Source organism: Panthera leo, chromosome C2, assembly GCF_018350215.1.
Source record: "Panthera leo isolate Ple1 chromosome C2, P.leo_Ple1_pat1.1, whole genome shotgun sequence".
NCBI lineage: Eukaryota > Metazoa > Chordata > Mammalia > Carnivora > Felidae > Panthera > Panthera leo.
The window spans coordinates 119,664,920-119,682,833 of NC_056687.1; the positions used below are offsets into that span (position 1 = coordinate 119,664,920).

General features: G+C 36.5%; 1 protein-coding gene across 19 annotated transcripts in view; it reads left to right on the top strand.

Moving 5' to 3' along the window:
• The window catches only part of SLC9A9 (solute carrier family 9 member A9), a 766,376-nt gene that overhangs the window by 181,911 nt on the left and 566,551 nt on the right, over positions 1-17,914 (top strand). For 18 of the 19 annotated variants that reach the window (XR_006207068.1, XR_006207069.1, XR_006207064.1 and 15 more), the window contains 2 exons: positions 6,850-6,927; positions 8,461-8,537. Coding sequence is in view for 12 of the 19 variants with exons in the window: in XM_042954872.1 (XP_042810806.1) it covers positions 6,850-6,927; positions 8,461-8,537 (155 nt within the window). In the remaining 7 variants the exon portion in view is untranslated. Of the gene's footprint in view, positions 1-2,562; positions 2,628-6,849; positions 6,928-8,460; positions 8,538-17,914 lie in introns of those variants that run through there. The other variant, XM_042954882.1, reaches the window with a different exon arrangement.

The window sequence follows — 17,914 nt, forward strand, 5'->3', positions numbered from 1 at the left end:
TAACACTTTCTGTTAATGTGTTAACAGAAAAATTCAGGGTAATGGAAGTAAATGTGCTTGATTTTTGAATTGCTTCTAAATTTTCACTACTGTAAATAATGCTTCAGTGAATACCTATGCATATTCTTATACTGTTCTTATATTTCAACTATTAAATAAGCTATTGGATAATAGATATCAAGTATTTATTAGAATGAATGTCTTATGGATCTTTGAAAAGCACTGGACAGAAAGCCAACCAAAATCAGTGAGAAAAGGATGAACTACCAAACACCTATGCATAGTCCCGAGATGATTAGTTATCCATATAGAAGAAAATAAAAGTGGATTCCTATTTCACATCATATAATAAATAAACTTGGGATGCATTAAAGACTTAATTATTAACAGCCAATTATTAAACTTTAGGAGAAAATATATGACATTAGGACAGGGAAAGATTTTTTTAAAAAATAAGTTACCAAAAGCAGAAATCACAGGTAAAAATGGAGTAAATTTTGCTACATTAAAATAAAAAATTTCTCCTTGAAAAAGACCCCAATAAACATAGTTAAAAGACAAAGGTGAAAAGTTTAAGGAGATAACAGAAGAATATATTTGAACTATAAGTAACCAAAACAAAATAATAACAAAATTGTATGATGAACTAATCAGCAAGAAAAAATCATACTGGGTAAAAGATATGATCAACAATTCACTAAAGAGGTATCACAGAAGGTCAATAAACAAGAAAATTATGCTCATTTCATTAGTAAAGGGAAATGCAAAGTAAACGATAATGTGATAACAGCTCATACTTATCCAAATAGCAAAAATTAGAAATTTGTCAATACTAAGTGTTTACTAGAATGCGGGAAAAAAACTTTTATACTCTTACGTGGGAATGTAAATTGGTATAACCACTTTCAATAATGTAACCACAATTCAATAATATTGAATGTAAAAAGAATACAAAAGAATATTTATGGTTAAATTTCTATAAAATTTTAAAATACACCAAATGTAATATGCTAGTTATATGTATATTAAGTTTCTGTAAAATTAAAAAAAAATTTTTTTTAACGTTTATTTTTGAGACAGAGACAGACAGAGTATGAATGGGGGAGGGGCAGAGAGAGAGGGAGATACAGAATCCGAAGCAGGCTCCAGGCTCTGAGCCATCAGCCCAGAGCCTGACGTGGGGCTCGAACTCACGGACTGCGAGATTGTGACCTGAGTTGAAGTCGGACGCTTAACTGACTGAGCCACCCAGGCTCCCCTGTAAAATTTTAAAATACACTGATTACATATAGTATTCTATAGTAAAAATAATATTAATTATTGCTTACAGACACATATATGTTAAGTACATGAACATACTCATGGAAAGAAAAACACTTTCTAACTTCAGGGTATTAGTTACCTCCAGGGAGGGGTGGAGGGAGAGATTTTAATTCTGAGACATCATTTAAGACATTTGAAGCAAAATTAACAATATGAATGTCATAAAAGAGAAACAACTGTGGTTTAGGATTTTTAAGCTCACTGCTGCCTCTCACTGGCCCATTGGCCTTCCACATGTTTCTTGAACTTTCTGGGGGACAGTATTAGGTCAGGGCTTCAAACATTTTTTAGTAGCAGAACGATACATTCAAAGAAAATCTGACCCTGCTTCACAGTGTGTAAAAAACCAAAACTGCTCAGGCAGAAACGAGAGGGCAGATCCAGGACAGATGCCAGAGCAGTTGTCCCCATTTCCCATCAACCTGCCCCCTCCACGCAGCCCCAGGATTGGCAGAGATTGCAGACCCCGAGATTGGGTGACCTCTAAGGCAGCTTCTCTTTCCTAGTCTCACTGGAGACAACCAATAGTTTATGTGTGTGTATGCATATATATGTATGTAAATATTCTGCATCCCCTTTTTTGCATCTCCTTGAATAAGCAAAATGCTTTAACCAGCTACCCCCAAATCTCCATGATTTAAGGCAATAATGGTTTACTTATTGCTCATGTCCCAATCCAGTGTGGCCTTTGGGCCAGTAAAGGGAGTACTAGTCTTCTCCAGTAGCAATTAATCATCCCAACTTCCTTTAATCTAGTGGCTCTGCCAGTCCCTAGGGATTTGGGACCTCTGCCAAATGCTCTTTATGATGAACTAACAAAGAAAGGAATAGAGCATGGACGATCTAAGGGGTTTTTAGGGACCAGGCTTGGAAATAATTTATATTACTTTTGTCCATATTTATTTGGCCAGATCTCTGTCATATGGCCCCACCTGACTACAAGGAAATGAAGTCAGTGTCTGACCAGGACAAAAATGAAATGGGTTTGGTGAGCCCATAGCAATTTTTTTATATACACCAGACATGCTTTTATACCTTGCTCGTTTGACTTGACAACAAATTATAGAAAGTGACCATTTCAATGCATATACACTTTCCTCGGCCTTTAAAAAAGTTATATAGTATTCAATTTTATGGATTACACCATAATTTATTTAACCAGTTCATGGTTTAATCATCCCCAACATTTTTTTTTTTCCAATTCTTTCATTTGCAATGAATGCTCCTGTCCTCACGGCCATTCCATACATGTATAGGCACATCTGCAGGATGAATTCTTGGATGAGATATTGCTGAATCAAATGGTACGGACATTTAACATTTGAATATCTATTGCCAAATTACCCTATTAAGAGGATATACAAATTTATACTCCCACTGGCCATTTTATTGTTTAATCTTACTTGTGTAAAACATTTCTACTTTTCTCCATGGTTGAATGAATGTAGTTTAAATCCATCTCTAGGTGGTCAAAGAGAGAAAGTGGTGGCAGAAAGGAAAGGTGGAAGTTGGAAGAAGGATTTTCTGTATACTTAGTGAGGAGGTGATTATCTTTATTCTGGCTTCATATCTATAACTACAGAGATAACCTTTGCTTAAAGAAGTGCATGCCAGCATTATCCCCATCATGACACAGAAAATGATTGTATCGGGTCAATGGGGGTAAACTGTAGGAAAATTAGGGTCCTGATGAGACTACTCAGGGCTGAAAGGATTAGACTTGGGCCTCTGACCATCCCTTAGACCAAAGATGAAGGGATTGATATGTCATGGCACCCCTGCAACCCATCAACACAGCACCTGCATTAACCTCATTCTCCATCCCTCAGGAGCCCTGCATTATCTATTGTTATTTCCCAAGTGTGTCTGGTGCCTTCTATCTAAAGCATAACTTAGAGCAGAGGAAAGGAAATGGACACCCTTGAGGTGTCTCTAGGTATGCCCGAAAGCTGCCTGCCCTGAGTGAGCCAAGTTTTCTTTGAAGTCTCCTATTTATAGGAAAAGTGCATACAGATTTTTTTTGAGATTTTTAATAAATCTTCATTTATTTGAATACTTAAAATGTTTCAAATCACTTGCTATTGAGTATAACCGAAACTCCAGGAAGCTACCAATTTGCTCTGTGGCTTGGTGAACCCTGGCCCACTGCCCCCAGGGTAGACAAAGGAGCATGTTCTACATGGTGGTGCCCCATGGATAGGCTCCTATCCATCCTTTAAAGCCCAGCTTATATGCTGCTTGAACATCAAGCCTCCCTGCAGGGTCAGCCAGCCCAGAATGGTGTTTTGGTGTTTCTGTCCTAGAGAACTCTGAATTACAGCCTAGCCCCGTTCCTTTTACTGTGCTTGAATATCATCTTTCCTTCCTTTGACTGTAGCCTTCATGGGTTCAATATATCTATCAATATATCTTTAAGTACTTTGTAGCAGAGACTTGTTAAAATTTTAATGAAAAAAAATCATTGAAAATGATTGAACACATTATTGTGTTACCCACTTCCACTTTTCCAAAGGAATCGGGAATTACCAAAATAGTAAAATCATATCTGAGTCCCAACTCTTCTTAAACATTCCTAAATCTTGCCCTAAGTAATTATGTTAGCCTGATGTTCCCTCAGAAACTACACATTTAGTTTGCCCATGCATATATGCCCAATTCTTAGTGATATCCCTGTCACACTGATTAACACTGAGCATGCCATTCATTTCTTCTCCTGTCTCTGGAAAATGAGGATAATTGCCTTTGCCAGCTACTACTCAGGAGATGTGAAAATAAAAGATTCAGTCCCTCAGTTGCGCTAGCCTGAAAAAATTCAATTGCTTAATAGCTCATGTGGGTAGTGGCTACCATATTGGACAGTACAATTGTAGTCTATTTCCATTATCACAGGAAGTTCTGTTGGATAGGGCTGGCCTTTATTCTTTATATCGTAAAAGACTAATGTCTTGAGCTGAAATCTTTTTAGCTTTCTGTTTTTCCCACTCACTTGTCTTAGATGTTTTCCCCCTCACTATATATTGAAAAATTTTAATTGTTTGGGCCTTAGAAACAGTCTCACCTCTAAGGCCATGATTTGAACACAAAATCTGAGGAAAATGAAATGTGGAATCGCCATCTGGAGATTGGTGCAGCAGCAGATCTAGCCATTTCTGAGAAATTGTCTGGGTTTGGAGTTACTCCCAGAACTCTGATTTAGCAGTTCCTAAGCTTATAGCAAGTCTGAAAGGAACACAAATCTGTTTTGTATATACAAATAAATCCTCGTATGCTGCATGCCATTCTCAGCCTGCCAGTTTCATCTGGCTGCTCCAGAAAATATAATTCAATAGTACATTAGTTAACCTGCATGCAGGGAATGGGGCATTCTGATTATTGAAATGTTCTGGTTGAGTGATTAACCTGATTTTTGCAGAAAAACTGCTGAGGCAAGGGATTTGCTGTCCAAAATGTTTGTGCCACTGTGTTTTTTTCTTCCAGATGATCACAGCTGCATTGCTTCATTCCCCCAGCACTCAGAAACACATCTCTTTGCTAAAAACTTTCAAATATGCAATTGATATACTTTCAAAGAGGCCTCATAAAAATAGATCAATAATGGTGTATCAGATAATATTTGAAAAAAGAGCAAACTTAGAAGGATTCATAATTTCTTTGCCCAGATTTTACACAGCTGTAACCTTCAAGAGTTCCTAACAACAGAGCAGTTTCTTCAAATAGTATAACCGGAAAATATTTATTCATATATTTTATTTTCTTTAGGGATAAGTACTTACAAGTGCTTACTAGATGTTAGGTAATGCTGCAAAGGCTTTACAAATATTAATTGATTTAATTTTTATAACCACCTTAGAATTAGGTATCATCTTATTATTTTCATTGTATTTTCTTTTTTTTTATTATAAATGTTTATTTGTTTATTTTGAAAGTGAGCAAGCCTGGTAGGGGCAAAGAGAGAGGGAGCCAGAGAATCCCAAGCAGGCTCCAAGCTCAGCATAGAGACTGATGCAGGGCTCTATCCGTGACTGTGAGATCATGACCTGAGATGAAACCAAGAGTCAGATGCTTAACCGACTGAGCCACCCACGCTTCCTATTATCTTCATTCTAAAGATGAAGAAACTGAGGCACAGAGAGCTATGAATGGCCCATAGTTGATCTACCTGAATCTTCATTGATACAAGATGTTATAATATCAATGGATGAATTAAGTTTCTGAGACCCGGCTGAGTCCCACCTACTCCTTCCCAAATGTTACATGAGTAGAATTGAGGGGCTATTATGGAAAAGGAGAAGGAGGATCCAAAGTGCTAAAAGAACACAGAAGAGAGGCACCTGGGTGGCTCAGTCGATTAAGGTCAAGCGTCCGACTTGGGCTCAGATCATGATCTCGCAGTTTGTGAGCTCCAGTCCTGCCTCGGGCCCTGTACTGACAGCTCAGAGCCTGGAGCCTGCTTCATATTCTGTGTCTTTCCCTCTCTCCACCCCTCCCATGCTCATGCTCTGTCTCTCTCTGTCTCTCAATAATAAATAAACGTTAAAATTTTTTTTTAAATAAAGGAAAAAAACACCTAAGAAACTAGGGAAATCAAAGTGGACTTCAGAGAAGAGTAGCTTCTGAGATCCAGCTCTAGAGATGAGTTAGAATTAAGGCAAAAAAAGGGAGGGGAAATTGGATATTATAATTGTGAAAACTATATGTGAAAGATTTTGATGAATATTGTAATGGTAAAAGGCCTTAGTGGTAAATAATGAACGACATTGTGTATTTGGGGAATGGGGTAGAGAAAGAAGAAAATAAGTCTAAGTAAGACTTTAAAGATTAAAAGAGTTTCATCTTCAGATTTCCCAACAAATAGTAGGTTTAGATTCAAGAGTCTCTTTATTTCATTTCATTGTATTTGACACCAAATAAGTTTTTTTTTTTTTTTTTCTGGCCAACTTTATGTTAACACTTAAGTAAAAGCCAATAAACAAACACTAGAAAAATACATTTTCACTTTCAAATATATTTTTACATAAAGTTTGGAAAATATTTTAAACTCTGGAATGGAATAAAGTAGGAAAAACTAAGAGCAAACTTTTAAAAAATGTTTTATTTGGGGAAAGTTCAAATAAGTTCTTGTCAGAAGCTAAAATGCTTGAGCATTACCAGAAAATGTATTTGACCAGAAAATAAATAAATATATATATGTATAATAAAGATATTTAATATATGAAGAATGGATAACTAATCAAAATCAATGATAAGAGTTTTCTTTGCCTAGAAGGGTTTTATTGAATTGTTGTTGTTATTATTGCTAGCTATAGAATGGAGTATAGGTTGTACATTGAAAATGTTACTTCATAGTTATATTGCATTTATGAATTTCTGTTTGCATTTTTTCCAATTTTCATCTGTGCTAATTTAATAGCATGTTAATATACCTCATACAACCTTACCAAAGGTGACTATAACTGTATTTTTAAAGCACATTTTTAGTGACCCAAAGGATCATCTTTGTAATTATACTTTTATCTTTTCTGGCAGATGACATTTGATCCAGAAATCTTCTTCAATGTTTTACTGCCACCAATTATATTTCATGCAGGATATAGCCTGAAGAAGGTAAATATACAGTGGTTGTTTTCTTCTTTTATCATTTAGCAGAGAATTTTACCAGTGCTAATGAAAAAGCAATTATTTTATGGGTTTATTTATTTTGTAAGGATATCATTATCTTAGATACCTGTGATACAGATTCAAATCTGACATGCTTATAATTCTTCTAAATCTGCTCTATACAATACACTAGCCATTGGGCACATGCAGCTATTAAGCCTTGAAATGTGGCTAGTCTGAATGAAGACATGATTTAAGTATAAAATGCACATTGGATTTCAATGAACTTAAAAAAAGAACAAAAAATACCTCCATTATGTTTGATACCGATTTCATGTAGAAATGATAATGTTTCAGATATATTGGGTTAAATAAGACATATATTATCAAAATTCATTTTGCCTTTTTAAAAATTATTATAATGTGCCTACTAGAAAAATTTTAAATGACATGCATGGTTTGTATTATATTTCTATTAACAATATCATTCTAGATGATTGTAACCAGAGTTAGCTATTAATTGGGATAGACGTTGGGCTTATCAATTAGGGTAAAAACTCAAGGTGCCTTGCTAATACTCAGCTGTTGATGCTCATAGAGAGGAAATCCAGTTTTGTTGCTTCTGTGCTTTCGCCTGACATTATTTAAGTATCACCTGAATGTGCACATTTCACAGGTTAGTAATTCCCTTGATAGTTTAAGTGCTAGCAGATTGAGGCTCTGGCCTGTGTGGGTTTCAAGATGCAGAGGTAGTGCAGCTGCTTTTCTGCTCCCTGCTCCCCACCCCAGAGACTCCAGGGGGAGTCTCCCTTTGGCCTGTCAGTGCCTGCAGCCAGGCGGCTTTTGCAGTACAGACCCTATTTTCTTGTGTACTCCAGGCTCCCTCTTGCTGTCACTTCTAACTGCTCAGCTCCCAACTACACAACTGGAAGGGAGTTTTCCCAAGCCAACCTTTGAGAAGACTTAGAAGGCTGGTTTTACTCACCTCATCCTTCCTTATCCCCAGTCCTAATACTAGGCATCATTTGTATGACTAATTAAAATAAATTGTTGTAGATGATTAAGGTTTTGTTTCATTGCATTCAGAAGAAATAGAAGTCAGAGATCCAATAAGTCAAAAGGCAATTAAAATATTTCAGGATAGTATTTTTAAAATATTAAAGGGGTTTCACTGGCAACAACATTTCCTAAAAACTTCATTTTCTGTTAATCATGCCAGAGTTCTACATGGACATTGGCCCAATCCTTTACTGTCTCTCTCAGGTCCAGCCAGTTCTGGCAGTCGTTTCTCTCATCTCTACCCTGTCATTTTCTAGATGCATCTTTCCTCCTTTCTTTGAGAAACCTCTGTCCTTTGCAGTGTAAATCAGTTCAACCTTATTTGTGCAATAAGGCCAGGAATTAAGGTTCCAAAACCAGAATTTGCCTAAACAGTGAGGGAAGGGAGGGCCTGTAAAAATGCATACATTTATTTTTATTTACTGTTACACTAAGAAAAAATATGGACATACTATATGAAATCTATTCTTTTCTCCCCAGAGACACTTTTTTCAAAACTTAGGATCTATTTTAACATATGCCTTCTTGGGAACTGCCATCTCCTGTATCGTCATAGGGTAAGTGACTTTTGGAGCTCAAGTTACAGGTGGCCGTGGGGCCAGTCATCTGTGGGAGGAATCTCACACTTCTGGACTCACACTGACAGGGTGAATTGTCTACCTTTTTCTGTATATCACATCTTTACACATTTTTCTGATTCCATTCCAAGGTGTATATATTTTCTGATTCCATTCCAAGCTTACAAGGCTACAAATCAAAGCAAACTGTAATCAGATTGCTGAATTTTCTCTGTGAGTATTGGACCTCTGATTTAGGGAATGTAGAGATCATGGCTTGAGTTAAGTGAAGCACATTGCATTCCTTTATTTTTGCTTGAATAATTCAGGTAAGCACACTGCATTCTTTTTTCATCTTGTTTGCAGGACCCTACCTGTATTTGACAGAGTATAGTAGTAGCTATATGGCAAGGGTGTGCTTTCTAAGGGAAAATTTATAAGAGAGCAGTCTGAGACAGACATCTCCAAATATCAGCAGAATTTTTAATGCTGGGATGGCTTTTCATTTGATATACTCTAGAATGCTGCCTTGTTTTTTCCTCACTATATTTTATTGGTTATGTTACTAAGCCCCCAAGTCTAACTATATAGACTCTGGCTTACAGCTCATCATAAAGCAAAATATGATACAAAATGGCGAAGCCAATCCAATTCACTTATAATCCTATCCAATACATTAAATCTCCACTGCAAAAAACATGTCAGCTTCTATGACCATGATGGTGTGGATGTCTGAAATTGTCTCATGGAGCCAACTCTACCCTTTAACTTCACTGCATACAGATGTTATAACCCTAATGCAAGAAACTGGAGCTAAAACACACACACTAATTACTTATCCAGCTCTTTCCTTGTGAAGTATTTAGTGTGTGTCACTGGAAGACTATGGAGGTATCGTTACTTGGACCTGAAAGCAGGGGGTGTGGGTTATGTTGAGTTCTCTGTTAAATTTTTATTGATTCAAGCCTAGAACAATTCAGGCTACATTATAGGAAAATGTCCAGCATAGTTAGATGAAGAAGCTAAAGATTTTAGCACCTGAAAGTGGAGGCTTACAGGAATATAGATTGAGGAACCTCATTAAGTCTGGACACCTAAGAGATCTTTAAACTGTGACTAAGGGGCAAATATAGATTTTATCCTTCTCAAAGCATGTTTAGAGGAGAGTTGTTCTATTCTGTGGATAAGCCATAGCAGCTAATATTCAAATTTCAAAGCTGACAAGGGCCTTAAAGATTTGTGCAATTAAAGCCCCTATTCTGAAGATGAAAAAAGTAGTATCTTAAAAGTCTAATTAGTTGTCTTATGAAGTAGGGCCATAGACAGGACAGAATCCAGACTTTGGCTTCTGACTCAGCAGGTCTTACTATCATCCCCTCTTTGTTTAGCAATTTCTCTTGGAATTCCTATACATTCCTCTACATTGTTCATATACATTGACAGAAGGCTCTGAGATGTGTGGACTCTTAACAGTGTTCATCACTTTCTAGCAAAGATTGATAGTTAGCAGTTCTATAATATGAGGATCTACAATGTATAATAGATCTAAATCTATACTTATGGAAAATGTTGTTAAATTATGGAGTAGTCAGTTTTCATTATTACCCCATTTTCTTTGTCTAACTGATTTTAAGTATATTTAAGTGTATGTATTTATATTATATGCTTTCACCATCATGAAAACTCTATAATCTCTTTTTCAAAAAGAAAAACAATGTACTGTGTGTGTGTATATATATAATTGACTTTTCTAAAAAATTTCAGTTTAGGAGATCTGGTAAAATTCATTTATTGGAATTGATAACCTCTTCTGATTTTAAGGCTGCAATCAATGATTTGTGCTGGAAAGTGATTTGAATAAAAAAATACAGCCCCGGGGAAACTTTTAGAACCATGGGCTTTTGCTTGAACGAGGCATAATCTGAACAACAATTAGGGTTCCTTCTTAATTTTTTTTTTTATATTTACTTATTTTGAGAGAGAGAGAGAGTCAAAGTACAAATGGGGGAAAGGCAGAGAGAGAGGGAGACACAGAATCGGAAGTAGGCTCCAGGCTCTGAACTGTCAGCACAGAGCCCAACGCAGGGGTTGAACTCACGAACTGTGAGATCATGCCCTGAGCCGAAGTTGGATGTTTAACCAACTGAACTACCCAGGTGCCCCCAATTAGGGTTCCTTCTTAAGGTCTTATCCAGCAAGGGAAAGGAGCTTTAGCTTGAGGAGGACAAAGTCAGATTACATTTCAGGAAGGTCATTCTGGTGGTTATGTGAAGGAGAAATCTTAAAGCAGGGAAAAGATGGCATTCAGGAGGCCATTTAAGAGGCACTTTTCATAAGCTAAATTGGAAGCGATGAGGGCCTGGCCTCAGACAGTGGCAGTACAGATGGACATGGAGTCATCAATATGTTGAAATCTTGAGAGATAATGGGGTAATCCAAGGCAAGTGTTAGGAGTGAGAAAGGAGGTTACCTGGGCAAAAAATTATCTGAAGAAAGGGAAGAGAAAACCACAAAAGACTAAGAAGTATTGGGAAGATATAGGAAGGAAACAAGCAGGACATGTGTCTGGAAGTCAAAGGAATAGGGAAAGGGAGGGTAGACAGTGTCTAATAATAGGAAGTCAGATGGGACAGCAATTGGAGTATCTAATGGATTAAACCTCTAGGAGGTGATAGATGACTTCACACTTGTCCTAAGGGCAGAAATAAAGAGAGTATTGGCAAGTCCAATTGTTTTGGGTGCTGCATGATAAGAAACAATTTATTTTTATGCTGTTGATCACCAGATACAATTTCAAAACTTCTGAAGGGAAGGTACAAACTTGAATTAAGACTTAACTGACACTTATATAATTTAGTGACTCTCATTATATGAGTGATTCAAATGTACACTCAAACCTTAGAAAATGACTGGTTATACTTTCCTGATAATCTAAAGTAATAAGAACAACACAACATTCATCAAGTACTTGATATGTAGTATGCCCTTTTTAAAAGTACTTTACATGGATTATTTAATTTAATCCTTAAAATAATCCTATTAAGTGGATACTATTATTGCCCTCATTTAACATTTGAAACAGCTGAGGTTTAGAGAGCACACAGTGTAAGAAATAGAGCTGGCATTAATAAGGAAATAGTTTGGTTCCAGAGTAAAATTCTTAATGCCAAAAATGTGCTTTACTTCTATTTATTATCATTACTCAAAAATAAAATTTAAAATATTAAACTAAAAATAAAATTAAATGAACTAGTCAATATTCACTAACATGCCACCTGTTTCTTCATTAGTGCCACAGGAGTTCTCACAGATATGAAAGATTTTTAGTTGGGAATCCCATTCAAAAGGAATTCACATTTGTAAGAGGAAGGAAGAATGCCTAGGTTTATGCATATACACAGACTTGCATGAAATGGGCAGAAAGAGAGATTTAGGACAGTCATAGATTGGACTCTGAGAATAATTTCATAGAAGAGATAGATTCTGGGGAGTCATTTAATGGTGAGGGATGAGGTACCTGGTTTCTCCATGCCATCAAGTACATTAGTCCTGGTGGGTGTAGGGAGTATTACATAAGATTCAAAGTTGGAAGGCAGATTTCTTAGAGCTGTGCAAGAGAGGGTGGGAACTGAAATGCTAGAGAGTCAGCTGCCACAGGACAATGAAGTCTGGGATCAGAAATTTATGAGAATGTAAATTCTGTGAAGAGTGATTATGGGCCATGAATGAAAACTGAGCTGGTGGACCATGGTCTTATGTAGATAATGACTGGATCTAATCAAACTACAGGTTGGTTTTAGATGGACTCAGATGCTTTATAGGAATTGATATCACTGAATCCATGTGAGTGAGAAGAATTCTTAATTAAGTTTTATTAATTCATGTTTCAGAAATTAGATGTAAACCATCTTTTATATTTATGAGAAAGTTTAATAAATCTATTCTGCAGTAAAATCAGAGAAACTTAAAAAATTAATTTTAATTTTTTTAATGTTCTTAAAGAATTGAACCACCTTTTATAGTCCTTTCCTCATCTTATCATATAAGAAAAATCTTAAATACACCTCTGTTTTTGAATAAACCCCATGTATTTGGAATCTTTCTCTGTTCATCTCCTTCATCTTTAGAGACTATTCCTTTGTCTTTGGCCCTATGTCTCTACCCTTATGTATGATACAGATGTATCATCACAATGACAACCTACCTAATGCTTTCTGTCAGCACATACATTTTGTCCTTAGAATTCTTTGGTTTCCATGAAGTGCTTTCTTAAGAATAATAAAAGTAATACTCTTTTAGTTTTTCTGTTAGTGAGGAATTAAAACAAATTCCATAATTTCAAAAATATTGGGAGAAAGGGACATGGATCTAAATGTGAAGAATGGGGTGTTAATTTTAAAAATAGCTTACTTTTTAAAATCTCATCCCATGTGCCTTTGCTTTCTATAGACACTGTCTCATTTTATTCCCACAGTGCTCCTGTGAGATAGGTACTGTTATTATTCTTATTTTACATAGAAGGATGCTGAAGTTGAGATTTGCACAAGATTGCCCGATAAGTAAATGGTAGTAAATGGCGGAGTCAGTCTGACTTCAAAACACTCTTAGAATCTCCTTATCCTGCTCTTTTTCCTAATATGATACTTTATATTTCTCTAGTGTTTTGCAATTAATAACTATATCTGTCAGACAAACCAGGCCCTCAATAATTTCACATTCTTACATTTATCACAATAGTTAACAATTATGAAAAATCTGAATATTTAAGAATAAGCTATAAATATAATTGCAAAGTAGAAATGATACCTGTGTTTTCCTAATGCAAGTGGTTGAAGGGATGATATTATTCATTTAACTTGGTTAGAATTCCTGGACTCTGGGTAACTCACTCTAGAAAACCTGAATTCATAAATGTGAGGATGTGTCTATTATTCTTATCAACATTCCTCTGAAGTATTGGTTTTCCTGTTGGACTTCTTATATGCACACCACAGAAGCTGTGCCTGACGCTCTGTCCACCTGTCCATCAGGCATATGGGTGAAGGGGCCTTGTGGAAGGTCTTGCTCCACCTTCTGGTGTCATCATGCCTACTGACCTGGGGATCTTTAGGCCTAATTGCCCTTAGCACTGGTTCTGGAATTGCTGCTCTTTTCTTTTCTTTTTCTTTTCTTTTTTTTTTTTTTTTTTTTTTGTTTAAGTTTATTTATTTTGGGAATGGGGGTAGGGGCAGAGAGAGAAGGAGAGAGAGAATCCCAAGCAGGCTCTACATTCAGCATAGAGCTCAAAACCAGGCTTGATCTCATGACTGTGAGATCATGACTTGATCTGAAATCAAGAGTCAGATGCTTAACCAACTGAGCCACCCAGGCCCCCCACTGCTACTCTTTTCTTGACTAGGATAAATTATGATGAGTGAGTATTCTCAAAATGCTGACTCCTAAATCTGGAAGATGGAACACATTTACTAGTCTCAAATCAAAACCTGAAGGAGTATAGTTCCTAGATGGAGGCCAAGCCATACCTCAGTTCCTTGAACTCTAGCTCTGGAAAGAGAATGACTCAGAAGAGAGTTCTTAATCCGAAAACACAGATCCTGAAATGGTATAGAAGGACTTTAGGGAGGCAATGAACCCCTTTAAACTCTCCACAAATTTTTCATGCAAGAGAGTCCACATAGATTTCACTGTTTACTCAGATTTCCTAGGGAACTGCAATCTACAAATACAAAGAACTAGTATGTTTTTCAAGAGCCTGAGCAGAGATAGTTGGGACAGGAAGGATTTTATATATATCCATATTTAATTAGAGCTGAAGAAGCCTCTAGGCTGCATTCAGGGTGGTCATAAAATCTAGAAATATGCATGCTCTTATTTTATCATTATAATAACAGTAAACCAGTTATTATGTATTTGTGTGTGTTCCTAGACTTGGTGGCCATCATATATATATATATATGCAAGTGCCAGATGATAGAGTCTACAAATGAACATTCATTTTTACAAAATAATTTAGATCATTTTCCAAAGTGGTTGTACATTTTTTCCTGTTAATTTTTGGCAATCTAATAGTAGTAAAATTATATTGTATTTATACCTCCCTGATTCTTAGTGAAGTTGATTACAGTTTCATATGATACCTATTCAAGTTTTTTCTACATTTTCCTGCTGAGTTGTTTTGTCATATTTTCATTAAGTTACCACATTTCTTTATATGTTTAATATTTCATTGATTTGCCCTGTTTCTTTATATGTTAATCCATATTCAGCAATATATGTTGCATATATCTTCTCCTAGTTTTTGTTGTCTTGTGCTTTTACTTTGCTCATGATGTCTTTTTTTTTTAATGTTTATTTTTGAGAGACAGAGTATGAGTGGGAGTGGAGCAGAGTGGGGGTGGAGACACAGAATCTGAAGCAGGCTTCAGGCTCTGAGCTGTCAGCACAGAGCCCGATGTAGGGGTTCGAATCCACAAACTGTGACATCATGACCTGAGCTGAAGTTGGACACTTAACCGACTGAGCCACCCAGGTGCCCCTGTTCATGATGTCTTTTATTGAACAGCAGTTCTGTGGGCACCTGGGTGGCTCAGTTGGTTGAGGATCTGACTCTTGATTTCAGCTCAGGTCATGATTCCAGGGTCATGGGATCAAGACCTGCATCAGGCTCCATGCTTAGCTTAAGATTCTCTCTCTCTCTCTCCACCCCCCCACCCCCCCCCCCGCTTCCCCACTTGTTTGTTCTCTCTTTCTCTAAAATAAACATTAAAAAAAGAAGTTCTTAAATTTAATATAGTCAAATTTATTATTTTTTTCTTTTATGGTTAGCATTTTGTGTTTTTGTGTTTTGTTTAATAAATCTTTCCTACTCCAGAATCAGAAACCTATTTTCTTATAAAGTGTTTTAAGTTTTGCCTTTTACTGTAAGTTCATTTTCTAGAACTGATTTTTTGTATATGCTACAAAATAGACAACCAATTTTTCTCCCTCAGATGCATAACCAATTATTCTCACATCACTTATTGTCTAGTTCTACTGTTCCCCAGGATCTACTATGTTTTCTGTACTATGTACTGGGGTTTCTGTTTCTACACCCTTAATTCTATTTTATTGGTCTATAATCCATCTCTGCCCCAATATATCACTTTCTTAATTGCTACAGCTTCATTATAAGTCTTTGTATCTTAACAGGATAAGGCAAAAAAGATACTCTTCTTCAGGATTACCTGTTATTTTTAATTTTTATAAGTTTACTCCAATGTATATATCTATGAGCATATAATTTTAAAATTTATTATTATATTCTTATATACTTTGTACATGTTGGTATGCCTTATAACTCTGTTTCTTAGTATTTTCCTTAGGGACCCACTTGCACATGTATACTAGGAGACATGTATAAAAATATTTGTAGCAGCATTGTTCACATTAGCAAAAACTTGGGAACAACTTACTTTTCATTAAAAGAAGAATGGGTAGGTTCCTGGGTGATTCAGTCGATTGAGTGTCTTTTTTTGGCTCAGGTCATGATCTCATGGTTTGTGAGTTTGAGCGCCACATTAGGCTCTCTGCTGTCAGCGCAGAGCCTGCTTCAGATCCTCTGTCTCCCTCTCTCTGCCCCTCCCCTGCTTGTGCTCCCTCTCAAAAATAAATAAAAAAACATTAAAAAAAAAAGGAGAGTAGGCAAGTAAATTTGTATAACATGATATTACCCAGCTGTAAAAAACTATGAAATAGGGGTGCCTGGTTGGCTCAGTAGGTTAAGCACCTGACTTGGCTCAGGTCATTATCTCACAGTTTGTGAGTTCGAGGCCTACTCAGTTTCTGTGCTGACAGCTGGAGCGTGCTTTGGATTCTGTGTCTCCCTCTGTCTCTCTGCCCCTCTCCCACTCACGGTCTATCTCTCTCTGTCTCTCTAAAATGAATAAACGTTAAGAAATTTAAAAAAAAAAAGGATGAAATCAACTTGCTTATGACAGTGTGGATGAACTCAGAAACTTCATGTAAGATCAATAAATCAAGTCCCAAGACTTTATGTAGCATGACAACATTTATAAATGACCAAGATTAATCAGTATTGTTTAAGCATGCATGATTCTGTATGAGAAGGCATATATGCATATGTGTAGTAAGGAGGGGGAATTAAAAGACATAATTCAGGGAAGTGGTAATTTCTGGGGGAGAGGGAAAAGAATGAGATAGAAAGAAACACATAGAAGAGAGAGGTTATTGGTAATATTCTGGCTCTTGGAGTGGAGTGTGTTTGCAGGTATTCAATATAACTTGCGTATATTTTCAATATATTCTCTTGCATGTATCAATTATGTTAAAAAGAAAATAAAAGAGCGAACAAGTAGAAAACTCTGCTTGATTATACTGCTTACTTCCATTTCTGGGAAACTCTGATTCTTTTATTGTTTCTCTTTGTGTATTTTAATAAGAACAACTCAGTTTGGCAGGCAGTAGCAGGGAGGCAAAAGTGCCAAGAGTGTATCTGCCAGTATCCCCCTGGTTAATGCTTATCAACCACAAAGTCCTATGTTTCTCCTCTCTTCTCTCTTCTGTACTCCACCTCTCTCTTCCTTCTCCTCTGTCTCTTCTCCTGCCTCCCAAACATGTTTTTCTCACCATCCCATGAGACAGTGTCTGGGCTGCTGCTCTCTGAGACTCCATTTGCAGTAGGCTGCAAAACAGACTGGAAGGCCCCATGCCTCCTCTGTGCATTCATTTATTCTCTGGATTCGGAGCTGGCACAGTAATAGCTGTCACTGGTGTCAAAGAGAAAAATAAATATACTGCTTCCCTGACACAGCCAAATAGGAAAAAATAATCTCTAATCTGTCAAGTATAGCCTGAGCTGCTTAGCAGTGTGGTTTCTCATATCCATATCACAGCATGCATAGGCTGTATTTCTGGCAGCAGAGAGGAGAGTGAAGTTTTTGACGAAAAGAAACAAAAGGTAGGACAGAGGGACTGTGGAGAACATCAGAAAAGTAGCTTGGAGGTAAAGGAGTTGTCAGAGCCATATGGATCTTTGTGTTAGTCACCAATCCAGTTCTTCTATTACACCCTTAGAAGATGTCAGGGATAAGAATGACAGAACAGGACAGAGAAAAATAAACTGTGAAAGAATCAAAGAGGAAAGAAAATAAAACCTAACTCCAAATTAGGAAGAGAAATGTTGAATGCCATGTAGAAGGAAAAAAAAAAACAACATGTTAGATTGTTGATGTGAAATAAGAAATGGCTACTGACGAAAGAAAAATGTATAAGAATAGTGGAAATATATTCTTTCTGAAAAAGAATATATCTGAGAAGTCTCATTATTAAGCAATCCATACTAAAAGATTCTGCCTATAGGATTCCTTTTAAATGAAATA